Source organism: Adiantum capillus-veneris, chromosome 20 (genome assembly GCF_014529385.1).
Source record: "Adiantum capillus-veneris isolate H3 chromosome 20, ASM1452938v2, whole genome shotgun sequence".
Taxonomy (NCBI): Eukaryota; Viridiplantae; Streptophyta; class Polypodiopsida; order Polypodiales; family Pteridaceae; genus Adiantum; species Adiantum capillus-veneris.
In genome coordinates, this window is record NC_140950.1 from 147,597,908 (window position 1) to 147,625,308 (window position 27,401).

General features: G+C 46.2%; 1 protein-coding gene across 1 annotated transcript in view; it reads right to left on the reverse strand.

The window, feature by feature from the left end:
* Nucleotides 1-27,401, reverse strand: part of LOC147433380 (uncharacterized) — a 96,818-nt gene that overhangs the window by 14,477 nt on the left and 54,940 nt on the right. The window contains exons 2-4 of the mRNA XM_086492971.1: nucleotides 7,595-7,634; nucleotides 7,398-7,478; nucleotides 7,114-7,303 (exon numbers count right to left, since the gene is read on the reverse strand). Coding sequence (XP_086349097.1) covers nucleotides 7,114-7,303; nucleotides 7,398-7,478; nucleotides 7,595-7,634 — 311 coding nt within the window. The remainder of the gene's footprint in view (nucleotides 1-7,113; nucleotides 7,304-7,397; nucleotides 7,479-7,594; nucleotides 7,635-27,401) is intronic.

Below are 27,401 nucleotides of genomic sequence, written 5' to 3' on the forward strand. Positions count from 1 at the left end.
TTTTCTTCTCAAGATGGTCATATTGGTTCGAATGGTACCAGTGTCTTCTCTCCTTTCCAAACATTGACTCGTCTAAATCAAAACTATCAAAGAATGAGGTGTCCTCATAGGAACTCTCAAAATTGTTTCCAATGCTTCCAAGATTTTTTGTGGGATCTGCTCTTCTTGGTTCGCTTGTTCTTGCTTTTCTTGCTCTTTTGAGTCTTTCTCCGCTTTCGATGCTTCTCGTCCCTCCTCGAAGGAGTCGGAGGAAGCCTTGCTAGAGTCGAAGGAAGAGGAACTCTCTGAGCCATCAAAAGGTGAAGATAAACTAGGGTCATCCTCTTTTCGAACACGCTTCTTGGATTTGCTAGCTGCCTTGAAAGTATATTTCCGACCCAAATAGACGGGATAGTCTGTTGATCGACTCTGCGTAATCTTCATCAATTTATTGACTTGTTGCTTAGCAGCATTGTCAAATTCATCCTTCAAGTACATCTTCTGCTTGTCAGCACTCGGCTTGGCTTTCTATTTCATGGCCGACTTGAGAGGTGAGTCTGCAATTGTGAATGGATCTTATCAAGTGGGTGATTTGTCAGGAACTTTGCATATTGTGGATCCTTACAGTACTTGAGCATCTGATTTGCACAAGTGTCAACTTGCAATTGACACTGCAACTCCATTTTGTCAAGATCAGTTGGCAAAAAAGGACCATGTTGTGCTCCCGATTAGAGGCTAGCTCCCGCTAGAACCTCCATTGGTCTCTTCACTCATGTGAGTAGGTGGAACAATGTCCTCCCTGCCAAATTATCCATGTGTGCTGCAAAAAAGGGATCGGATCCTTCATAAATTCTATCTCGGCTATATGGATAATGTGTGTGTGTGTGTGTGTGTGTGTGTGTGTGTGTGTGTGTGTGTGTGTGTGTGTGTGTGTGTTGTTGGTTGGGGGCAGGGCGGGGCCTGCCGGCGGGGGGGGGGGGGGGGGGGGGGGGGGTGGGGGGGGTTTATGCAACGAAAGCTGAAAAACCCTGTTTTCTTATTTGTATGGCTGCCAGATGTGTTTCAGCACTTCCTAGCCAGCTGAGATGTTTCGTATACTATGAGGAGCCGCCGAAGTCCTTGTTGAGGGTAGTATGTGATCGTGAAGAGGCAAAAATCAAAAATTGGCTGTGTCCATCCATCTAGTGGGTGCTTGCCAAATATGACGAGTGAGCAAAGAACAGCCACTGAACCATCAATAGATATTACAAGCTTTAAGTGGATAAATCTGTGTTGGTATATGATAGCCTGAAGTGCTTGGACATGTAAGGGTGGGGTAGAGAGCTATAGCTGACTGAGGGCAAGACAAGACAGTCTCTTGTCTAGGTAAAAAAGTGTAAGTGTGTGTGTGTGTGTGCGTGTGCGCGCGCGCGCGTGTGTGTGTGTGTGTGTGTGTGTGTGTGTGTGTGTGTGTGTGTGTGTGTGTGTGTGTGTGACAGAGAGAGAGAGAGAGAGAGAGAGAGAGAGAGAGAGAGAGAGAGAGAGAGAGAGAGAGAAAGAAAGAAGAAAGATTTTTAACGTCTATGTCAGGCCGAAATCGGCCTATGAGACAAATCAAATGTACATTGTGTGTATGTCATCCGTCTATCGGAAAGACAAATGAAACAAAATTGATACAAAACTGAACTGAATGTAGGTAGTGGAGTATCTGAGGAGGGATGGAGCTCTATCTCTAGGGGTATATGCATGTCTGTATGCTCAAGGTAGTACAATCATGAGAATGCATCAAGCTATCTAGCTCCATCCTGTACTAATGGGGGGATGTAAGATGTGGTACATGGGTGGGTCTGGTGCCAAGGCTACCCGGATGAAAGCTGTCGGGTCGGCCCTCATCTGAGCCACTCGCTCCTCAGTGACACGGCGCTCCCGGGCTCGGAACTCCTCGATCTGTCGGTGGTGGGAGCTCGCGCCCCTGTAGCCTGTGACTCGTGGTCGTCGTCTAGCTCGGTTCACCTCCGCCTGTGGGAGTGTCACTCCCCTCTGAGTGTCTGGTGAGGGGGGGGGCGGAAATCCTCTGAAAGAAGTCTGTGAGCTGCGACTGTCTCCCCTCTGTCTATGTAGCTGTGTGTGGCTGTAGTAGTGTGTCCCGATGGCTCTGTATCTCTAGTAAGAAACGTCCGAGCTGTCTCTGATCTCGAGATTCCATGATCTCTCGGAGAGTGGGCTGTCCTCTAAATAGGGCCTCATACCTGCCTCTGATCTCAGTGTATGCTCTGCATCTACATACAAAGTGCTCCTCACTCTCCACCTCCTCTGTGCAGGCTCTGCAGATTCGCTCCCCCCTGGGAACACCAGTATGTCTCCCGATCTCAATCTCTAACCTGTGTGAAGCCACTCTCAGCTGACCAATCGCCACCCGTGAGCTATGTGGCATATATGTGTCCATGTAGCGTGGTCTCTGTATGAACCCCCCAGACAATATGGTGAGAAACTGGTCTCTGTAATCTGGCATCCTCGTCCCCAAGCTAGGTGCCTCCCAGACTCTCCTAGTGTATAGCTGCCACAGATCCTGTCTCAATACCAAGTTCCTCTCACTGCGAGAGAGGTGAACATATGGTGAGTGGGGGTCGTACTGGAATGGTGGTAGGCTCTCCATGTCAAGACCGTGTCCCTCAAACCATGCTCTGACCTGTGAGTACCATGCTCTCTCATGCCCACTCTCTGATAGCTGTATAGCTGCCTCAAATGCTCTACGGGTAAGTCTGTCAGGAGGTAGCTCTCTCATCCTCTGGATGAAGCAAACTGTCTGGAATAGTGCCTCTACAACCATAGGTGGTGTGGCGAGCTCGGCTCTAATAATGTCATGTGGCACTGTCTTCTTGCTGCGGAGCAAGCGTGAGATCATATATACCTGTGGTCTCTCAAGCAGTGTCCACTGGTCAGCTGTCAATCCTGGTGTCCATACTGCCGCCGAGTACATCAAGGCCGGGGTGACTAAGGTGTCGAAAAGCCACCCCTTCGTGCGAGGCTCCTGAAAGTGTGCCTGGTGGCACCTCCGCTCTAGCATGGCCAGAGCTGCATATCCTCGGGTGAGCCTGTCAACAGTAGCCTGCCTCATAGTGAAGGGTCCTGGTAGGCTGGTGAATGTGATGCCAAGGTAGACATAGGAGGTGACTACATCAACCTGTCCTCCTGCTGCTATGAAGGTGGCGGCGCTCCTCACTGCACTGGATGTGTGAAAGATCATAACCTTGGTTTTGCCAAGGTTCACAGTCAACCCCCTGTGTGTGCTGAATTCGTCCAAGGCCTCAAGATGGCGTTGCAAGCCCTCGGGTGACTCTGAAATCAACACAATATCATCAGCATATAACATGATGTGGACCGGAGTACCTGCCAAGTCGCTCCCCTCTCCCCCTGCTCGCAGTATGTAGTCGGAGATCTCGTCGATGTATAGCCCAAAGAGTGTCGGGGAGAGTGGGCATCCTTGCTTAACACCAATGGTGCTAGCAATGGTCTCTGAAAAACCGCCTGGGCAACGAACCCGACCCGTCACCCTCTCATAGAGAGCATATATGGCCCAAATCATCTCTGTTGGTACCCCAATGCTGTGAAGGCGCTGGAAGAGTCTCTCGCGTGGGACTGTGTCAAAGGCCTTGCGGAAGTCCACAAAGCAGCAGTAAAGCCTCTTCTTCCGCGCCTTTGCCCCATCAATGAGGCAGCGCAGAACGAAGATGTGGTCAATGGTGGAGAAAGCTCGTCTGAAACATGCCTGGCCTGGAGCTCGTAAACCCTCGATCTCTGCGTAGCAGCTGAGCTGTGCCTCAAGTACTGCTCCATATAGCTTGGCCATCGTGTGGCCAATCATGATAGTCCTGTAGTTCCCTGGGTCCAGGGTGTCGCCAGATTTGTGGATAGGCACTATGGTGTGCTGTGTCCACTCCTCTGGGAAGCCCTTCCCTATAGCCCGGTTGAAGACATGTGCAATCAACGGGGCTATAGTGGAGGCCGCATAAATGATGTGCTCACTCTGTAATCCAGTATGGTCAGCTGATCGTCTGTGTTGCATGCGGCGTATGGCCCTCTCTACCATCTCTGCTGTAAAGAAGGAGGAGCACGTGGGGCGTGGCTCGTGTGGTTGTGGGATAGGAGGCTGCCCTGGCACTTCATAAAGTCGCTCTGCATAATCATGCCATATCTGTGGATCCTCAATAGCTGTAGTCGGACGTGGCTCGCGCAGGGTGCGCCATGCCGTCGCGCTATTCATGCTCATGAATAGGCGGTATAGCTCAAGCTCCTGTGCCTCTTCGAATGCTCGCCGCTTTTGGCGTGTCAGCGTCTTCATATGCCGTCTGGCCTCTCTCTCTGTGATCTCTCCTAAGGCTCGCCGTGCATGGAGGCGTCGGTATAGCTCTCTGCACTCATCATCATACCAACGGTTCTGAGGCATAGTCCCGGGGGGGGGAGTGCGTCCTGTGTGAGTGGTGTGTGGAAAAGAGCTAATAGCTGAAGTGTGGAGAACGGAAGAGATATGTGATGTGAGAACTGAGAGTGGTGTGGATGGGTGGAGGAGACATAGGCCATGTTCGACCTTGGCCGAGTAAATAGAGGCTAGCTCATGTGTGAAATGGATGGTGGTGTGTGGAGTGTGTGTTGTGGAGCTGTGTGGGATGGTATCTCCGGTGATGGAGAAAGAGAGGTATGTGTGGTCGGCTCCGATGGGTATGGGTGGAATGGTGAAGGATGTGATAAGGTGTGTAGCCTCCCTGGGTCCCAGAATATAGTCGACTGTACTCCCCCCTCCTTCTGCAACTCCATGTGGCATACAAGTCAGGCCCCCTGAGGTGGGCCACTGGACCATCCCGTTATAAATAACGAGACGGTGCTGGGAGCCAAGTCGAAGTAGATGTCGTTTGTAAGCTGTGACTGGAGCTCTGTCTGCTGTGTCTCTCATAGTAGCCTCCTCATCTAGAGTGTGTAGTGTCTCTGGGTCCTCATGGTCATGTGTCTCACACTGCTCACTGCGCGTACGAGCATTGAAGTCTCCCATAAGGAAGACTTCACCCAGTCTGGAGTACTCCATAATCTCCTCCGTGAGGCATGCGTACGGTGACTCCTGCTCAATAGGGGCGAATCTGGAGCCTGTGGGAGCAAAGTAGCAAAGGGCAATGTAGACGATCCTGTCTCATGAGAGCTCGAGGCGAATCCACATGTAGCGGGCCTGTGGGTCCCGGGCAACAATCTGTAGTCTGCTGTGAAGCCCCTGTCTAAAGAGTATGGCCACTCCTCCTGAGCCGCGAGTGGTGTGCTGGCGCATACATCCTCGATGTAGAGACTCCCACTGGAATCCCTGTATCCGTGGTAACCCTCTCTCCGGGCTCTCGTGTGTCTCTGTAAGTAGAATGATGTCTCGACCTCTCATCACCTCCTCAAGTCTCTCTGGGTGTGTCCATAGGTCTCCATTGCAATTCCAAACCGTGACATGAATCTCCTCGTGTGTCCCACAGGCCGCGAGTCCCTATGCGATGGTCTTGCCATCAATGATAACCCTACCATCCCGATATACTACCTTCTTCCCTTCTTTGCGGGCTTGGTGGACTCGAGGCATGCACGCGCGACGGTGATCTTGTTGCATCTTTGTGAGGTCATCATCAAGATAAATCGGGGGGCCGTCTATCCCTCTCAAGATGACCCTCTTTCGGAGGAAGGAAGTTCGAGACTCCTCGGAGGCGAATTGGAGGATGAGAGCTCTTTTCTTTGGATCTTTGCCGGCTCTCCAAACTTTGGAGAAAGGGATCTCTTCTTCCTTGTATCCCACTTTCTTGCATAAAGCTTTCCCATCGCTTTCGGGTGTAGACCCTTCTTCTTCTTTGATGCCGGTCACTCGCACATTGAGACGGCGAGCTTGTCGCATCTTCTCCTCTTCGATGGTTGTGTGTACTCATCTTTTTGGGCTTCCTCTCTTGCTACCTTCTTGATGTTCTTTTTGACCACTTCGACCCATCCTTCTTTGGTGGCCTCTAATTTGTCCTCAATGCTTGCGGTGAGGGCTTTGGTGATCTCCTCCTTGAGGGCTTCCTTAGCCTCCCCTTTAATCTCTCCTTCCTCGGGGGTGAGGGATGTGAGGGAAGCATGAAGGAGATCGATTTGTGCCTTCATCTCTTCTTGCTCTTTCCTCCATCTCTCCCTCTCCTTCTCGTTCTCCCGTTCCCTTCTCTCCTTCTCCTCTTTGAGATTTTGGATTTCCACTCTCATGTCCTCCTTCTCTTCGTTCCATAGCTTGATGAAGGTGGCTTTCTCCTCCTTCCATATTTCTCTCTCCATCCGCCATTCTTTCATGTCCTTCTCCAATTGTGCAAGCCTCTTATTCGTGAGCATGAAGGACGTTATCTTCGTTGTCGGTGTCGGCGTCTTGATGATGGGGGAAGACATGGTTGTCTTCGTAGCTACCCTCTCTTCATATTGTGAAGAAGAGGGGAGAAGGGGAAGAGAACACTCAGCTTGTGTGTATGCAGGGGGCAGCGGGCAGGGGATGGGGATGGGGTGTGTGTGTTCAGTGGATGGGCTGGTCGTCTTGGCGTGCAGGGAGCAGCGCACAAGGGGGGGGGGGGGGGGGGGGGGCAGCGCGCAGGAGGGAGCAGCACACAGGGGTGGGGCAGCGCGCAGGAGGGAGGCAGCGCGCAGGGAAGCAGCGCGCAGGGGAGGCAGCGCGCAGGAGAGAGAGAGAGAGAGAGAGAGAGAGAGAGAGAGAGAGCAGCGTAGGGGAGGGCAGCGAGCGGGAGCAGGGCAGCGAGCAGCGAGCAGCGAGAGAGAGAGAGAGAGAGAGAGAGAGAGAGAGAGAGAGAGAGAGAGACTTAAGAGTTTTATATATAACTAGATGAATAGTAAAAGCCCAAATTCATGCAGGTTACCTGTGGGAGTCAATCACAAGATAATATAACCATCGGCTCCAACATGCATAGTATTGGCTAGATATTATTGATGTATCCATGCCCACTTATGAGGGCAGAACTACGTAGCCATATATGGGCCTCTATACAACATACACACACGAGAAAACATGAATCCAAAGATCTGCATATTGAGTTTTTATCAGCTCCATACACACACAGCAGATTATGATCTTTCTATGATGTTCCTCGTGGAAAAAATACTTACATGTCTGGATTGTGTCCCACCTTCTCCACAAAATCCCCTTTGTAAGGAAGAAGAGAATCGCGTATTCTTTCTAAAACATCAGATGTATCCACGTTGAAATAAGGACTAAAACGTGAGATAGTGAAAAAGCCCTGCCATCCTCTTGATTCTCCCTCTTGAATAAATCCTGAAGCTGGCTTAGAAAATGAATCTGCCAAAAAAATTGAGCACTGACAACATTAAACATCAAAGAAAAGAGGCAGTCATAAACTGAAACTGTGTGCAAGCATGGAAGGAGGCTTTACCATCAGCATCTGTTGGTGGCCGATAGGTCCCAGTGAGCTTGCCTTTTGTTTCACCTGGTGAATATGTTTGTAGTTTTGATTCTGCAGATCAGCAACAGTCGAAAACATCTTTTTGTGGGTGTGACTTAAATACCAGATAACCAGAATTCAAAAGTCCTAAATGCCTCAAGAAAAGAGATTAGACTCTTATTAAGTACCTGGAAAAGGCAAAACCATGTGGTCACCCTCTGAAGCAACCTGCAAGCATATATTCAAAAAGATAAGCTATTTTTCGCAGTCTCATATTGCAATATCCAGCACAAACAAAGCCTTGAAGAGTAAAGCACATTGTTGTAACTTTCCCATTGATCCCTCCGTTTCTTCTTCTTCTCACTCATCCACGTCTTAACCCGCAATCTGCACCTTACTCAAAGCCAGGCCACCCTCACCGCTGCCTTTCCTCACCTCTTCCCAAACCTTTGCTGCGGCCTCAAAAAGGCTCTCCCTTCCGTAAGTACAAGGAGCCCTTGAGCAAAGTTCGGAGCACTCATCCTGAGCACTATCACCATTCACTTCCGTTGATCTTACATTGGTATCAGAGCTCTTTAGCAGTGTTCTGTATAACTCAAGAAAAAACCACATAATTTTTCTTTTGCTTGTAGCAGTCGCACGTAACCCAAGTCCACTTGAGTGTGTCGATTCCTAATCATGTTTTTGAAGACTGGCGGGTAACCCAAGAAAGAAGGGCTTGTCCAACCTCCCTTTGTTCCTCTTTTCACTCACTGAGAGCGGACCGTGCACTTAGCGGCCGGCCAATCGACGTGAGGTGGGAAAAAGCAACTTTGGTGTGAGGGCAGGCCGCCAAGGGGTGCGTCCGCAAGGAAGAGTCGAGCTCGTGTAAGAGAAAAGCCTTCTCAAACACAGATTGCAAGCTAAGAACCCAAGTACCCCAGATCTCAGTGTATGGTCATCACCCGAAGCGGAATAGATACTTTGCGTGAAGGTGATCAGAGTGGAGTTGGAGAAGAAGTTTCTACACCAGAAGGATTGTTCCCTCATCCTCCCCCGTCCCCATCTACGCCACGGATTGCACCAAATCCTATGGAAGCTTTGATCAAGTCAATGATGGAGATGATGCTACAACAGGAGGTGCAACGTGCCGTCTTAGACGAAAGAAGGGCAGCCATGGAGCGTGAGCGTGAGCAAGCGCGCAAAGCTCAACCGATAGCGGCCGAAGGAAAAGGAAGATGGAAACGCCAAGTGTTGGGGGTGTATGGCGAGGATCACCTTGATGAAAAACGCCAAGGATGGGATCTTGCTTGGAGGGGAAACCACCAAGGTTCTTGCTTGAGAAGTTGCCTGTTGAGCTTGGCTCCAGTTGCCTCTTCTGCCATTTAGTGCTAGTCTAGGTTTGCTTATATAAAAACTTACTCATTTTGCCCTACCTACTTTCCACCAAAAGTCACTTAAAAATAATAAGTGAAAAATGTCAAAAATAGGTAAAATAGGCTAAATGCATTGGAAAATTCCCCTGAAGGATTCTGATGAGAATGCTTACGATCATGCTGTGTGCAACCAGAGGATATGCATCTACACTAAGTGCCTGGACATGCATGGTCTGCGAACAGACTCACAAAAGTGTCAAATCACTTCTAAATCTAGACTGACGGGACTCATTGAACCCTTATCGTGATGTAGCTTGTCCACGGACACATAGGGTTGGATGTGTCACCTGACATCCCCTCCTTTTCAAAGTGAGGTACTGGTACCGAACTGTATGGCGTCGAGGGAGATCACCAATAGCATCCGGAATCCTGGAAGGGACTCTTCGCCGGCCCACTCTGTTGTGCGGTACTTGAACTTCATAAAGGTTTGCAACGCTTGCTTCTTTGGGCCGCGCCAAAAGCAACACAAAGTCTTCTGTGGCTCCTTCAATGCTTCGACTTCGTCAAGAGTCATGCTTCTTTCTTCTTCAAGAATCTCCATGGCTGAAAATTCTTGATACCATTTCCAACACAAAACCATGAACATACCTATTCCATGTAAACAGACACACCTCAAGTGCTTGCATTGATGCTGGGCCCACCTCTTGAACAAACATCACAACACATGGTCCCTAGGGCCCAAAAGATTCTTCTTCGCCTCTCTCATGCTAATCACCTCTAAGCAAAGTATCCATTCCGCTTTGAGTGATGACCATTCTGAAGTCGTGGGTTCTTGTGGTCTTGGGTTCTTAAGTTCACGAGGAACTTGGGTTCTCGTGGGTCTTGAGGTTCTTGAGGGTCTTGGGGTCTTGAGGTTCTTGAGGTTCTTTTGCTTGCAATCTATGTTCGAGAAGGATCTTCTCTTCACCCGAGTTCTGCTCTTTTCTGCGGGCGCATCCCTTGGCGGGCTTGCACCCACACCAAGGTTGCTTTTTCCCACCTCACGTCGATTGGCCGGCCGCTAAGTGCACGGTCCGCTCTCAATGAGTGAAAAGAGGCACAAGGGGAGGCTGGACAAGCCCTTCTTTCTTAGGATTCCTGTCACTCTTCAAAAACACGATTAGAAATCGATACGCCCGAGTGAACTTGGGTTCGTGCGACCGCAACAAGCAAAAAAAATTCTTGTGATTCTTGTGGTTCTTTCCTTGAGTGATACAGAACTCTGCCAAAGCTCTAATACCAATGTTAGGTGCAGCGGAATGAATGTTTGAACTTTGCTCAAGATAAGTGCTCCAAACTGTGCTCAAGGTTCCTTTTGTTCTTATAGAAGGGAGAGCCTTCCGTTCTTAATGAGAGAGTGCAATGATCACAAACAAAGTGAATGAACACTATGCGTGCAAGTGTATGAGACTGAGAGATAGAGAGAGAAGAGAATGCGACACCAGAGACGTAAAACCCTCCTCCAAAGGCCCCACTCTCATCAGCGAGAGTGGTCTACTTATGATTGCACAATCTGGTACAAAGTGAATGCATGTGACTGATGCAAGTCTGGGCTATGTCGGAGTCGACGACGGTGATGGCGAGACCGACCTAAGGGCTGAAATCTGCAATCTTTTATCTGCTGTCCAAAAACGGTATGGGCTGAAATCTGCTGCAAATCCAAAACGCTGGTTTTGGGGCTGATTTCTGTTGATCTTTATCGCTGAAAATCTGCAGGTTTTAGGGCTGAAAACTGATGTTCTTAAGGGCTGAAACTGGTGGTCTTTCCGGGCTGAATCTACTATTGCTTCATTGCTGAAAAACGCCAGCCAGAAGGGAGGGCGATCTGGGTTGAAAAACGCTAGGGCTGCAATCTGGAAACGCTAGGTGCTGGGACTTCTTGCGGTGAAGATCTGCTGCAAACGCTATGTATCTGTGATGCTAGGCGATGAGGAAGATGGAAACACCAAGTGCTGGGGGTGTATGGCAAGGATCACCTTGATGAAAACGCCAAGGATGGGATCTTGCTTGGAGGGGAAACCACCAAGGTTCTTGCTTGAGAAGTTGCCTGTTGAGCTTGGCTCCTGTTGCCTCTTCTGCCATTTAGTGCTAGTCTAGGTTTGCTTATATACAAACTTACTCAATTTTCCCTACCTACTTTCCAACAAAAGTCACTTAAAAATAATAAGTGAAAATGTCAAAAATAGGTAAAATAGGCTAAATGCACTGGAAAATTTCCCTGAAGGATTTTGATGGATTCTTATGGGAATGCTTATGATCATGCTGTGTGCAACCAGAGGATATGCATCTACACTAAGTGCCTGGACATGCACGGTCTGCGAACAGACTCACAAAAGTGCCATTATCACTTCTAAATCTAAACTGACGGGATTGACTGAACCCTTGTCGTGCTGTAGCTTGTCCACGAACACGTAGGATTGGATGTGTCACGTGACACATGTATCTTGCCGTTGATGCCATTAATTGGTATTACGCATGGCAAGAGGCACAGTTGGCCGCGCACCTGATGAAGGCGTGTCCCTTTCTTTCAATCCGGCCGACTTCCAAGACAAGCTCAAGGTGCGGTTCATGCCGCCTCAGTACCTAGCCGGTTAAAAGAAGATTGGCGTAACCTTAAGCAAAATGGTACTCCAATTATGTCTTTTTCAACCGTGTTTTGTAGCTCGGAACCCAATTACGCAAATTGGATGCGGAACGCAAAGAGGCCTTTCTTTTCCGGTTGGACGAGTATATCAAGTTCGATGCCGAAGTCCTCGACCCAATAAACCTCAACAAGGGGGTAGCGATTGCTCTCGTGCAGGAGATGAAGCACAACAAAGGAAAGCCTAAGAAAAACAAGTCTTCTCACAGTACCTCTCAGAATCCTCAGAACCCAGAGAATGGTAAGAACGGTAAGAATGGTCATTCTTCTAACCCATCTTCCTCTACTCTTACGGAAAAAAACTCTCAAAATGAATCTAAGGGTAAAGCAAAAACACCTGCTAAACTTAAGCTAACCCCAAATGAAAGAGTTGCACAAGGAATTATAGGAGGATATATAACACCCCAAGAATAACTCACTTATGCGAAGGAAGGTCGATGTTTTCAGTGTCACGTTAAGGGTCTTATGAAAAAGGCATGTCCTAAGACGACACCACCTAGAGAACCCACAGCTACCACAAGCACTTCAGTAAACCACAATGATTCTCCACATGTCTCTGACACACACATTGATGAGTCTCTCTTTAAATGCTATGGTCATGTGAAGGGTCAGCGTCTTGTCATCTTGTTTGATTCAGGCAGTATGCATGATGTGGTTAGTGATTCTCTTGTAGAAAGAGCCCGCTTGGAGATTAGCCGAACAACTCCTGTCGAGGTGCCTGGTTTCGTTCCCGGTATGAACTCTCCTCATTACACAAGAGTACCTTGATGTGTTAGTCACAAATCAACAAGCTTCCTTCCGTAGAAGATTTATTGTGTCTCCTCTCTCAGGATGTGATATGATTTTGGGCATTCGATGGTTTCGTGAACATAACCCTCTCATTGATTAGGCAGACAATACGCTCACTCTAAATGCCAAAAGTGACTCTTCCATGATCATTCGTGGTGAGGATGGTCTTCATTCTTTACCTCTTATTTCTCATGTGCAAGCGAAGCGTGAATTATGAAGAGGAGCACAAGTGGCATTCATTTATGACTCAGAACCTCAAGGCTCCAGAAAGGTATTCACGTTTGTTTACAAAGTATGAGCACCTCTTTTTGCAAGATGATCTTCCCTCCAGTCTCCCTCCCTAGCAGCCGGAGGACCATTGCATAGAACTCACGGCGGGGGCACAGCCAGTCAGTAAGGCTCCCTACCGTTTGAACAAGACTCAAGAAGAAGAGTTAGAGCGGCAACTCACGGAGTTGGTGGCCGAAGGATTCATACACCCTAATGTAAGTTCTTTTGTGGCTCCTATTTTATTTGTCCGAAAAAAAGATGGTTCATCTTGTTTGTGTGTTGATTACAGGGCTTTGAACAAGATGATCGTCAAGAACAAGTTTCCTGATGCGAGCAATGTCGCCATAGGTGTTGTGCTTCAATAGCATGGCCATCCATTGCATTTCTCAGTCGGAAGCTAAATAGCACTGTTAACCCTCACGGCTCACGGACACCCCATCACCTATGACGGACGTGTATTATGTATTTGGTAGAGTCAGGTACCGGGCTTGTCGGACCAATAGGAAAAGGGTAAGAGTGATCGCCGATGAGAGGCGCACTCTAACTGGGACATTCAAGGGATTAGTTGGCTAAGCATGGGCGCCCAAGTGTGAATGGGGTGAGCTCATATAAAAGCCAACTAAACCTAAAATTCACTGATTCTCTCATTTGTGCAATAGAAGAGTGCTCTTGCTCCATCTCCATCTCCATCTTCTTCTTCTTCACCTCCTTGTGTGTGTGTGTGTGTGAGAGAGAGAGAGAGAGGGAGAGTGTGTGTGCGATCGAGCATTACGACGGCACGACGGCGGCAAAGCGGTTGAGCGCAGCACGACTGCAGCTTCTTCTTCATCGCGGCGAGGAATCCACCACGAAGGCGAGCGTAGAGCGGTGAGTGACACACCCTTTGCTCTCTTGAGCTTGCTAGTTTAGGCTTGTTGTGTGCTTGGAGCCATTTGTGGCTCGCACACGGTGTATCGGCAACTCCCTTGCTTCGACAGTGCGGCAAGGAGCGCACATTTTTGGCACCGTTGCCGGGGAAATGCCCTACACTAAGCTCGGTTAAGCACTTTACGCTTTCTTGTGGTGCAATTTCTATCATAGGAAAGGCAGGGAATGAGTGTGTGTAGTTGTGTGGAGATTTCTGTTTGTTTGCATTTTCTACGTTTTCTGGTTTGCACTGCACAGTTAGCATTTCTTGCGTTTTTGCATTTTCTGCATTTTCTGGTTCTGTCAAGTTTCAATTTCTGCATTTTTCTGCATTTTCTGTGTTTTTTCAATTTTCTGCATACCTAGGGTTTTTTTCAATTTCTGCATTTTCTGCATTTTCAATTTTTGTGTTTTCAATTTCTGCAATTTTTTTTTTTAATTTTAAATTTTTCAAAAAAAAATCTTTAAAAAAAATTCCGAAAAATAAAAGCATGAGTGAGGAGGAGGTTAAATTTTCGAAAAATAAAAACGGAGGTATAAAAACGGGCGGGTTGGTTTGTATAAAAGATAGATCGGGATCGGGATCATTTCCCCAAGCCCAAGCCCAAGCCCAAGCCTAGGCCCAAGCCTCAGTCCTCAGTCTTATGATATATACTAGACTCACTCTTATATATATACCCTACTCCCTCAAGAGGGAATGAGAGCATGTGGGACAAGTCCTCCACTCTCCTCCTTTCTCTTCCCACTTGCACCCTTAGACTTTCTAGTTTGGGCCTAATTCCCTACTGGAAATTGACAGTTTTAGGGATTCCGAGGGCATAGAGTGACCAAACGGAGGGCTGTAAAGCACGGCACGACCCTCTGACCGAGACGCTCGTTTTGAGCTATCATACGCTCTATTCTATAGCCGGGTCAAAAAAAACGGACCAAAAAGTCAAATTAAGGAAAGACTTGGGTTGCAAAACACCCAAAAATACTAGGTGAGCAGCCTTCACGGGCACTCACTGACACTTCTAAGAGATCAAGTCATATGAACTTACGCTCTGGACGTGTTAGAGCACGATCACATTGGTAGTGCCTCTGTTCATACGGACACCCATTACCCATCCACGATAGGCTCTAGACCCTCAGCGGGGACACAAGGTAGCACCACCCAAGACCCTAAAATAGCCGCTAGTGATTCCTCCTCCGACTCAGAAATCATGGAAGCATACCCTACCCAAAACACTGAGAGAGAAGGCCATGCACCTCCCGAAGCTCCACAGCCTAGTACTAGTATGTTTAGCCGTTTCATGGAAACATTAGGTAGAGCTACTCGCTCGGAACCTGATGCAAATGAAGCACACGAAGGGGGTGGGGAAGTGGACTCTCCTTTCACATCGCACGTGGACCCCACACCCCAAAAGAGTGTCCATGTGGATATCCTGCCAACTTCTTACCAAGAAGGCCCTGTTGAGCTGCCTCCTTCAGAAGTTCTCTCTAGAGTACCGTTGGTGACAAGTAAAACCACGGGGAGCAACATTGCTTCTACCTCACAAGAAACCGTTAACACGTCGACTCTAGAAGGATTGTTCATTAACGATCATTGGACATACGACCTCCACACTGAGGTGTTGACGGATCTACACTCTGGCCACGCCTACCATGTAGGATGGATAGAGATTGTACAATCCACCTCTAGTGCCACGAGCATCGAAGATCAACAGAAAATGATCTGTAATGTTATCCATGGCATTATTCAATCAAAAAGGCAAAACCGAGGGGTAAATATACTCTCAACTGGCCCCATGAGATTTCTGGATACGAGCAAGGCTCAACAGCCTACTCTATCACAAATGGAGACTCCTCTAATAAGTCCCATGGACCCATCTTACGTCATTTCACCTGGGGTCTCTATGCAATCTGAGCCTCCGAGCGACAACTTTAGCTTCCCTAACTTGGCTCAACTCTCTATTAAGGAAAACACAGTGCTCACTCCAGGGATAGGCCTGACAGAGAATGTACCGATGACATCTACGGTTAGCGCAGTGCCACTACCTAGTGTCGTAGTACCTAATATGGGGCCTCGATCGTATGTGCCTCTAGCCCCTTATGCACACATGGTCCCCACACCTCCAATTGTACCACTTGCTTATGCTCCTCGAGTGCCGCTCCCTAGCCCTTATCCGAGTGGACCTATGCCCGGTTATGTTCCATATCCTGCATCATCCACACATATGCCAAGACCGGTACCCGTCCCTCTCCCACTTATGATTCCAAGAGTACCTCCACCAGCCCTGCCTCCTCACATAGGTGACTTGGCAGCGTTTGCTCAAACCATAGGTCGATCTATCGCGGAAAATATGCGTCATGCATCTGATAGAGAGCCTAGAAGTAAGGCAGTACAAATTGCCAAACTCACGCAAAAATTCAATGGGGACGAAGATGCTAGAAAACACATTGAAGTGTTTGAACAAGTACGTGATTCCTTAGGGGAACGCAACGATCTACATAAGTGCAATGCCTTAAGCTTGACATTAAGTGGGAAGGCTGGAGATTGGTATAGAACCCTAAGGGTGGACAAGAAAACAATCTACCCTACCCTTCGAAGGTTGTTTCTAAAGGAGTACATACGAGAAGGTGTGCTTTGGGGTGTAGCATCTCAGCTACAGAAGGCCGAACGTAAGGAAGGAGAGTCAGTAAGGGACTTCATTAGTCGTCTAAAGCACTTAAAACTCTCGTTGCCCTGTAAATGAGCGCTTCAACAATAACCAACTGCTTGATCGATTCATTCGAGGGTTGAGGAATGAAGGAATCTATAATGGACTAGTGATTAGAGGTATCACAACCTGGGAAGATGTCACTGCCAATGCAATCCAATTAGAGGACAACTTGATGATAGCAGGCATGAGGGTGTCTACTGACACGAGATCCACTAGCTCACAAGCCATTGAGTATGAACCCATGACTGCAAAGCCCATTGCCAATGAGCCAAAGGTATTTGAGACATTCTTGACAGACCTCACCAAGGCAATCCAAGAGTCTCTTAAGGATAATCGATCCCCTCAAAATAGTCACATGTATCCAAGAAGGGAGCAACAATGGTGTTCCATTTGCTTAGGTCCACATAGCACTAGTGAGTGCCCTACGTTTAGAGTAAAATTTAATGGAACTTACAACTCATGTGGTAGGTATGGTCACCAAGCTAAGGATTGTTTAATGATCAAACGTATGATGGCAAATAGACCACCTGTAGCCTGGACGGATGCACCTCGAGCTCCTGTATTGATGCCTGCTCCACCTGTTGAGCAACTACCACAACACATGGTCCCTAGATCTCAAAATGTTGTACAAGCTACACCGCTACCACCTCCTGTGCTAGGACCGCAGCCCCCGCATCCAAGAGTCGCCCCTATGAACCAAGTGGGTTGCGAGCCATCAAATGCTTATGCAGATGGCTGTGCGGAGGAAATAGACACTAGTATTGCCTACGGACTTGATACATTGGAAGAGAGTCCCATATACTACATGGAAGATTGTTGGGGGCAAGTCAAGCCGGTTTATCAAGCTGCTGCTCTCGCATCCAGAGGTCAAAATATCAACACCCAGGCTAGGAGGCCACCTCTTCAATGCTACGAGTGTGGTGGACCACATCGGGGAGCGGAGTGCCCTATTAGGCTGCAAAAGAATGCTGCACAGATGCAAATGAATCAAGGGAGCACGTCTGCAATGCCAATACTCACATGTAATCGTTGTGGCATAGATCACTTGATTGCCCAATGCCCCTATAACCCAAATGCGCCTAAAATCACACCCCTAAATTTGGTCAAAATTTCTAGTGTGACATCGCCAATACCACCCGTCGCACCCGCTTATGCGATTACACGGTCCATGCTTCAAGGGCCAAGCCATATCCTCGAAGAGAGAGATACCGCGTCAGTTATCCAAGCAAAGAAAAAGAAGACACGAAGGAAGAGATCGCAGAATACGGGAAATTCAAAGCCAAGTTCCAAAACAAACATAGGAACAGGAGATGACCCCGTGTATATGAATGACCTCGAGGATGATTCACATTCAATCGAGACAATGGAGACTAGAACCAATACCACAAAGAGAAAGACCGACAAAGAAAACCGTAACATGGAACCAAATGAAAACCGAATAAGAGAAAACCATAAAGAGCCTTTGAAAACACCACAAGTGTTTCCAAATCCAATCCAAGATCCCCAAGATAAACCGCAGGGGCAAAAAGGGAAGAATCGTAAAAAGAAGATTGGGACGTATCCAAACCCAGTAGACGAGATTGAGCAGGTGAAACATCTAAGAGGTTTAGTGGAGAAGACTCAAAGGAAACTAGAACCAGAACCCATGCATGTCAAAATTCATGACACAGTGTTTCCCACGCAAGTTCATCCACCCCACATGAACCATAGACCGTTAGCCATATCTAGTATCATCCAAGAAGGGAGTGAGGACGGGACATCAGAAAGTGAGCATACACCCTTCTTGTTGGAAAGGATGTTTAACGAAGGAATACCTGATCCCATTGAGAAATATGAGATTCCATCCTCACCAATTCCTAGTCAAGGACCTACACCCTGCAAAATGCCAATGAATGTTGCCAAACTAGTGGACTTCATGTCTTCTGAGGTCCGAACCATGATCATAGCAAAGTTGTATGGAGATCCTGAGTTATTCCTTGCACTTCGAGCATTCCTTAACGGAGAGCTACGAACGGGATTATCGCAGTTTGCGCAACCAAATAGGCCTGACTCGATTATCATTGATGAGGAAAATCATGTGCAATCACTTGACTTAGATGGACACGAGTCTGTGATCGAGGTACCCATTAACGAATTAGGGCAGTATTTTGAAGGCGACAAGTCTAATGCGACCCTACCCATCACTACCAAGGGATTAACTATAAAGGGAATTCTTGATGGTGGTGCGGGAGTTAGCATCGTTACAAAAGATTGTTGGGAATCCATGGGAAAACCCCGCCTCAGTGTTACTAACATTGTGGTAAAGATGGCAAATGGTACCATAGCCAAACCTATGGGGATGCTCAAGGATCTTAAGATCAAAGTTCTAGGACACAAGGTACGACATACGTTCATTGTAATGGATTTCTCTAAACACCTTATGTCATATGAAATGATTTTAGGACGACCATTCATGAGGGAAGCACAAATGGTTCATGATTGGTCTAAAAATCACGTCTATTTGCAATTCCAAGACTCTGTCCTTAGAGTGGATTTGGTGACTGGTAAGGTACACCCCTTAGGGAGTAAAACCATTATTGATCATCGCTCTGACACCACAGTTCACTCGGCCCCACTACAATATTGTTACACTTGTAAGAAGGATACAGACATTGGCCAAGATTCTCCTTATATGGATATCCTACCTGGGATGACTGAGTCGGACAATGTGGATTGGGTCCACCTAGCAGCAACCATAGACACTTGGGGAAATAGGGGGACGACCTGGGTAACACCTGAGGGGGATAAAATGCCTGTACCCTTAAATATACTACAAGCAATGCATATCGCTTCCAACAAGACTCATCCTAATGTAACGAAGAAAACATGCAAGTGGGTCCCTAAAGCTTCTTTAGTGACCATAGCTAGTGCTAAAAAACAGAAGCCTTGTAAGAAACGTACCACTCGCTCCAAGAAAAGTAAGAAAATGTTGCGATGGATCCCTAAACGACTATTGGAAGCCCAAGGATACTATCAAGGAAATGATCAAATCTGGGTGCCAAAACGTAGATTGTGCTCTTACCTATCACCTGACCCAAGTGAGCCCAATCCCGTAGCTCCAAAACGAATCAATGATCGTGGAAAGAAAAAAATCACAGAATGCTACACACCCGCTCCCGAGCTAGTTTGGGTACCAAAGAAAGAACGATTTGTTCCACCTAGCTCAGGAAGGGGGGAGTTCCATGAAGCTTCTAGCTCCTCATGTAATACATCCATAGAGGTAAAAGCTTCTACACAACCTCCATCTATAGTAGTGGACCTCCATGAAGCTACCAAAGAATCCACACCTCCCAGTGTTCAAGAATCACCTGATAAACCACTTCAAGTTCGATCCTGGGAGAGTACCTTACCACCCTTGCAACTTGACGAGGCACCTAGGGTAATAGAAAACTACTGGCAAAAATCCTCACCTATTACCAACTGGAACAATTGGTTTCAAAGGGTGACAAGCTCATTTCAAACGGTATGATCTACCCAAGGAAGGAGGGAGTGTTTGTGGACATCCATTATTCACTTGCTTCCCTCTCGACCTTTCTCCCTGACCTCTATATCTCCCAATCTTAGGGAATATACATATAAAGCTTTATACTCACAAAAAAAAAATAAAGAGCAAGAGCAATTAGCAAACGAGTATGCACATTAAAAGTCAAAACATTGACTCAGACCTACACATGTCACATCTGGTACAGTGAAACAGAAACCTATGCCATAAAACACCTTTGATCCTCATCACTTGAGTGATGGAGGGTAGGTAAGATTAGTACGATAGGAGTGTTTCTGTTTTAGAGTTGAGAGATTAGCGAAGTTCTCTTTTCCCACTAATGTGCCTCCTGGAGGTATTCCTTTTGTTTCCTAGTGTGTACAGGAGCGTGTTGCTATTGATAGGATTTGGATCTTCATGGAACCTTTCTCTCGTTCACACTTCAAATCAAGCGCGACCATCAACACAAACAGGTGTTTTATGTCCATTAGCATTACCCTTATCTTTTTGCCTCCATGTTTGTCTGCCTTAATTGTGATTGGTAGCCTAATATTCAACGCATTTGCTTAGTATCAAACATTTAATTTAATGTAATGTTTTGTCATAATCAGTTGTCTAGGTTTAAAACTCAAGCAGTCCGACTAAGCTAGTTTGACCAAGCTAGGTATTAGAAATCTTCTTTTAATACCATGGGGAATGCCTTCCTAATAAGCAATGGTTACTTAGGTTCTTAATCCGATTTAGGCAGCATTATGTGAAATGTACTAGGGCTTTCTAGTGGGCTTAACCTTATTGACCTTTAGCTTAAGTATTATAAAGGGAGTTTACTAATGTGATGAGCCTGGGGAGGATAACAGTGTTATATGACCCCCCAAAGTTATAAAATTAAAATGTTGAAAATGAACAAACAAAAAATCAAAGTGCCACAATGTAAAATTTTAAGCTGGAAGAGAAATCCCTGCTTAAATTGGTACTTCACTCACATGTATCGCCTATGGTACTAGAGCCCTAGAGGTTCCAAGTGTGGGCGCTTTTCCTTGAAAAGCAAAAAACCCAAGGCATACAAAATAAGCACACACATCATAATTGAATCAATGTGAAAAGACTTTGGGGGGTCAAAGAAAAAGTAATCAGTCAGGCGATGATTTCATGAGACATTCCTTTTATGGTAGCTTAACTACAAGGTCTTCTAGATATAGCCTTTAGTCAGCCCTCGAACATGAATACTTCGCTCTCGCGATTAAACAACTTAATTGACCACAGATAATTAAGAAGCTTACCCATGGTATTAATATTTGATCTCTAATGCCTTTCGACCGTCAAATTAGCGACCCCAGACTTGTTTAATTTTTTACCTTTACATCTGTTTATGCATTTGATTACATTGCAATTTAATGTTCATTGCTAACACATTGTTTGAAATTCTTTTACCAATCAATTTGTCTACCTAAAACTGCATATGCTTTTTAAGAGAATGCAATTACTGTGCCAATGTTGTTTGATTTTGCAGTGACTGAAGAAGGCTAAGGACATTCATCTCAAATGCTCTTCCACCTCGACGAACCAGCTTCAACTCAATAGCTTCCGAGGACGGAATCTACATCAGGAAGGGGGGCATGTTAACCCTCACGGCTCACGGACACCCCATCACCTACGACGGACGTGTATTATGTATTTGGTAGAGTCAGGTACCGGGCTTGTCGGACCAATAGGAAAAGGGTAAGAGTGATCGCCGATGAGAGGCGCACTCTAACTGGGACATTCAAGGGATTAGTTGGCTAAGCATGGGCGCCCAAGTGTGAATGGGGTGAGCTCATATAAAAGCCAACTAAACCTAAAATTCACTGATTCTCTCATTTGTGCAATAGAAGAGTGCTCTTGCTCCATCTCCATCTCCATCTTCTTCTTCTTCACCTCCTTGTGTGTGTGTGTGTGTGTGAGAGAGAGAGAGAGGGAGAGTGTGTGTGAGATCGAGCATTACGACGGCACGACGGCGGCAAAGCGGTTGAGCGTGGCACGACTGCAGCTTCTTCTTCATCGCGGCGAGGAATCCACCACGAAGACGAGCGTAGAGCGGTGAGTGACACACCCTTTGCTCTCTTGAGCTTGCTAGTTTAGGCTGCTTGTGTGCTTGGAGCCATTTGTGGCTCGCACACGGTGTATCAGCAAGTCCCTTGCTTCGACAGTGCGGCAAGGAGCGCACAAGCACCGAAAAGAACTATTCAGTTTATGACAAAGAACTTCTGTCTGTTATTCACTCTCTCAAGCATTGAAGGCATTTTCTGTATGGTAGAGAGTTCACAGTCCGCACAGATCATCAAGCCCTTAAGTGGTTCCAATCTATGCCTAGTGCACATTGGAGTGATCGCCAAGCACGGTGGTCACAGTTTTTTGAGCAATTTGGTGGTTTGATTGAGTATGTGCCTGGTAAAGCTAACCCTATTGCAGATGCGTTAAGTTGCAAAGGATAGATCTTTGCACTTGAATCAAGATCCACAATTTCTATTCAGGGTGTCTCTTTCGAGAGCATGAAGAATCAGTATGCAGATTCCAAGTTTGGTAAGCAATGGTTGCAGGCTCTTGCTTCCCAAGGACTTATCAACTATCTCATTCGTGAAGGTTTGTTGTATTTTCGTCACCGTCTATGTGTGTTGCCCTCTTTCACGACAACCATATTGCACAATACTCATGACTCTCTCACGGGTGGGCACACGGGAATGAACACAATCTTGGAAAAAATCAAAAGATCCTTTTATTGCCTAAAATGCGAAAAGATGTTCCGTTATGTCTCACACTGCACCATTTTTTCAAAAAGTAAAAGCCCCTAGGGGTAGGCAGCAGAGTCTCTTGATACCGTTGCCTATTCCCGAAGGACCTTTTCAAGATATCTCTATGGATTTTGTGACTAATCTTCCACCTAGTTTCCATGCAAGGAACACACAATGCTTGACAATCGTTGATCTTTTCAGTAAATTTTGCATGTTAATTCCTTGTAAGATCACAGTTCAAGAGGCCAATGCAGAGAGTACAGATAATCTTATAAAGCCTATTCTAATTGCCCATCCCAACCATATTGGAACATCATGCTCAATTGGCGTTGGCGTTGATGAGAAGGAGGAGGAGGAGGAGGACGACGACAACGACGATGCCGTTGATGATGATGATGATGATGAGATGAGCTATGGTGAGAGTTAGCTCACTGCTCCTACTTCCAGCCGCCTCCACCCTTGAATGTCTACTTATGTTTTTGCCTCCCCCTCTACACTCCATGGTTTTTAGATTGCTTCTACGGTTCTATGGTCCATCGATTAAGAGTTATGGCATCTCAAGTGAACTCCCAATGTGATCCCATTACTTATTTTGGCTTTTAGGTATTTATTTTACTTATTTATCAAAGTTTGGAAAGAGCAATTTACTTAGCTGGGTATATATGCGACCCTTTGTCCCCATCGTATTATCATCACATTGCCAAGGTTAATTCGTTTAGCAGTCTCTCTTATTCTCCCCATTCCTCTACGCTTCCGCATCGTCAACTTTGACATGGTATCAGAGCAACGTGTTCGTTGATCGCAAGGGAGAGGATCAGCACCCGTTGAAGAAGAGGAAAAGGCAAGCAAGCTCCTTGGGCGGTGACATCCTAAAACGATGGCAAAAGTGGCTACTAGATGGCTTGGCGAGGAGGAGCTTTGGTTGGCGGGCAGCATCTCAAAACGCTAGCTTTGGGCAGTGGCGGCGCCGTGGAGTCAGCGTTTTGAGAGGCACGCTCTCCTCTCCTTAGCGGCAGGTGTCACAAAATGATGTCGTGTCATGTCCACCCGGAAAACAGACAGACTTCAAAGCTTATAAGTTGTTCCAACTTGTAGGCTACCTGTCCGATGGGGCACTAGGGACACTAGAATAAATAAAAAAGCCAAAACACGTGGACATGCTGACATGACAGGGTTGTACAGGTGCTTCCGCGTTTTCTGTTGACTGTTGACGTGGCACTGTACGGAATTCTGCGATTTGTGCTGCCAAATTTTGGACCACATGCTTTTGAACCGATTGCTTTTGGGACTCTGAACATCTGGACGCAGAGTCTAAGAACAAAGATCCCTCACGAGTTGTACTTTGCAATGATGAATGATAAAGAAATACCGAAAGGGACGCCAGACTTTGGGGCCAATATCTCTGGGCACGAAACTATTCTCTCTCTCTCTCTCTCTCTCTCTCTCTCTCTCTCTCTCTCAAAGTTCGGTAATTTTGAAGTTTATGTTCGTGTGTTGCTATTGATTTCTCGCTTGGAGTCTCCAAGCCTGTTACAGAAGGCTTTTTGAAACGCCAACTCCGGCGCTAGCCAAAGGAACCCTTGCAACGAGCATTTTGAGATGTAAGCTTTATAGAGAACGTGGCCAATTGCTGCGCAAGAGAAGACCGTCATTGAGGACGGCTACCAACACCAGTGGACTACAAGGCCTTCGAGCGTTTTGATATGCTATCTGAAACGCAAGGTCAAAGGAGCCGCCATAGGAGGCAGCGACTTGCAAGGCGAGCATTTTAGCTACGCTCTTGGTAGCAGCATCTTGAGATGCCCCATTTCGGTAAGATCAAAACGGGCTCAAATGGCCATGCTTTTGGCAGCAAAAGCATAGAAGGAGGTTGTTCTCAAGTAGCCTCGACATTAACAAGAATTTAATGCACGGCTTGGATAGTGTGTAGCTTTTGGAGTGCGAGAAGGTACTAAGCCCAGATCTTGCATCTTCAACATGGGCCCCTCCTGCTCGAGCGTTAGCAACAAACTGAAGGGCGATAACTACGCCCATTGGAACTTGATTATGCAACTCTGCTTCTCACGGAAAGGCTTATGGGACATGGTTGATGGCTCGGAGCCCCCTCCTACGAGGGATCTTAACAACAGATACACCATGTCATAAAATATAATATCTAACTTTACTAAATGATTTTCTCATATTAAACTGAGTTAATATGGAAAGATAAAAGGGAAACAAGAGTTAGAATAAAGATATGTGCTTCTAAACCTATCTCAATAGGGGACCAAGAAGAGATATGGTTGCATTTCAATAGGGGTTCAAAAGGAGACGGTCTACCAAAGAGCAATGTACAATAAGTGCTTCTAGACTTACCTCAACAAGGGACCAAGAAGAGAGATGGTTACATCTCAATAGGGGTCCAAAAGGTGGCAGTTTATCAAAGAGCAACGTGCATGTAGTGGAGCTTAAAAGACCTTAGGGTTAGCTTCATTAAAGACCTCCAAAAGTTAGTGTTAAAAAGTCCTTTGACCTTACACACGCTAGGGCTAACCTCGAGGTGGGATCCTATCCAAGCATGAGGTGCTAAGATGCTTAAAGTGGTTATGGAAACCTTGCCCAAAGCTTGAGGTGGTTTTTATGCTTAAATGACTAACGTTTTTGAAATGTTAAGTTCAAAGATAAATTCTCAAGAGGCATAAACGTTTCCATGATTAATTGACTAAGGCTTAAAGTATTCAATTCAAACGAAATGACTTAAAAAGCATAAAAGACACACGCTTGATTGACTAAGTACTTAAAGTATTCAAATCAAACCAAATGACTTAAGAAGCATAAAAGATACATGTTCAAAAATTTCTCCACATGTGGGCCTCATGATATGCTTGAATCCTATTGGATAGGCTTTAAAGGGGTCCAATGATAATTTAGATGCATAAAGATAAATAATTATATTCTTTCTCTCAAAGAGGAAAAAGAGGACACGTGTCCAAATGAAATAATTAAACAATATAAGAGAGAGAGAGAGAGAGAGAGAGAGAGAGAGAGAGAGAGAGAGAGAGGTGGACCAAGCTTGAGAAGCGCAAAGTGCAAGAGCTCCATCTCCTTCTCCAAGCTTGTTGAGAAGTGGAGACCCTACACCAATACTCTTGGCTATGGAATGCAAATCCAACCAGGAGCCATGCTTCAATGCTTAAGCTTGCCATCTTCTTCATCTTCACTACTATGCTATTATGCTATGCTAAGCAAGAAGAGTGATGATAAGTAAGGAACTATTTCTTTCTCCTATGAATGATTCTTCTTCCTCTTCCCTACCCTCATTCCCCGCTAGCTCTCTCCACCTTCGAAGGTGTTTGAGGCCTTGGGACTGAGGCTTGGGATAGTTAATGCTTTTTGCAAAGTTTAATGTTATGCTCGTGATGCATGAAGCTTTCCATCTCTATAGCATTACCAAGGTCACAAAGAACACAAAGATTGTATTGTACCAAGTCTCTCTTGATGGGAGAATCTATAATACAAACGCCTTTTGGAGGGGATACCGGCTCTAAGTAAATCCGGTCCTCAACTATTGTCACGTTCTCTAATACTCTCTCTCTCTTGCAAAAGTATTGTTCATGCCAAGTTAATTAAGTACTATGTTTATGTTGCTACCATCAATTAAGTTCGCCCTCAAAGTGATCTCACAGAAATGCTCACTCTGATTCTCTTAATTCCACTATTCTCAAAATTCATAGGCCATTTCCATTACATCGGTATCAGAGTATTTGGTTTCTCTTTTCTTGCTTAAGAAGAGGGGTCCTTAAGTAGCCTATTAATGGTTGATTTTGTTAATTATATTAGGGTAAGTGGGATTGGGATCTATTATCAGTTTTGTTGAGCCCACTGTGGGGGATACGGTGCACACCTCGGGAGTTTTGGTCTTAAATAATGGGGTCTTTTTAGCCTTTCCTACGGCTTTACCATTATTGACCCATAAAAAGTACGAAAGGAGCTGTCCCTCGGCAATTCTGCTATGATAGACCGACTCCACTACTCTCTATAATTAACCAATTCGAGCCATGGGTGTAGATACTTAAGTGCTTATTTTCAAAGGCTAAGAGAAGTAGCAACTGAGGTTTTGAATTGCGAAAGGATACACTAAGTAAACACATAAGTATAATTAGCATGGCTGACAATAACCAAGAGAGTAGAATGAACATTGATAGCTTTGATTTTGCACATGAAGGTGCTAACGATAATGCCCCCATGTTTATCAATTATCTTGTTACTAGGTTGCATCAAGCTATGGGTAACCCTACTTTGCAAGCCAAAGTTACCCAACAACTTCCTGCTTATGAGAATTCCCTTCCTCTCCAAAAGGAGAGAGAGTTTAGGAGGTCTCTTGATGAAACTCCCAAAAGAAGACTCTCTCCCATAAGAGAGGAGGAACCCAAAGAACGAGAAAGAAGTGAATCCCTAAGTTCCTCTAAAGATGTGGCTCCATGAAGACCGCGGTCTAGACTATCGCCAACTCCTCCCAAGAGGAAACGGTCAACCCATAGTCCTTCTCCTCGTCATTCCAAAAGGGAAGAGAGGAAACAAAGGAAGAAAAAGGCAAGAAAGAGGTAAACCTCTTCTCCTTCTTCTTCACCTTCCTCCTCTTACGACGAAAGCAATGGTTATTCTCCTAGAGAATACAAGAGGAGAGGACATCACAAAACTTACCCAGCATGGCGAAGGTCCCAAAAGCTCAAGAAGTTCAAAGAGGGAGGAAAGTGACGGCACCTTTGGTGCCACCAACAAAGTATTGGCCTTCATCCAACAATTTAATGTGGCCTTTGGAGACGAGGGCTTCACGGAGTCCTCCAAGCTACACCATGTAGCTATGCACTTTTAAAAATCTACTCGTCAATGGTGGGCTAGCCTTCCTGGCAATGGCGAGGCCCCAAAGACATGGAGAACTCTACGAGTTTCCATCATGAAGATTGCAATTCCTTGCAAGCGATACCAAGGACAAAGTGCTCACCGAATGGCGAAGTTTGAAGCT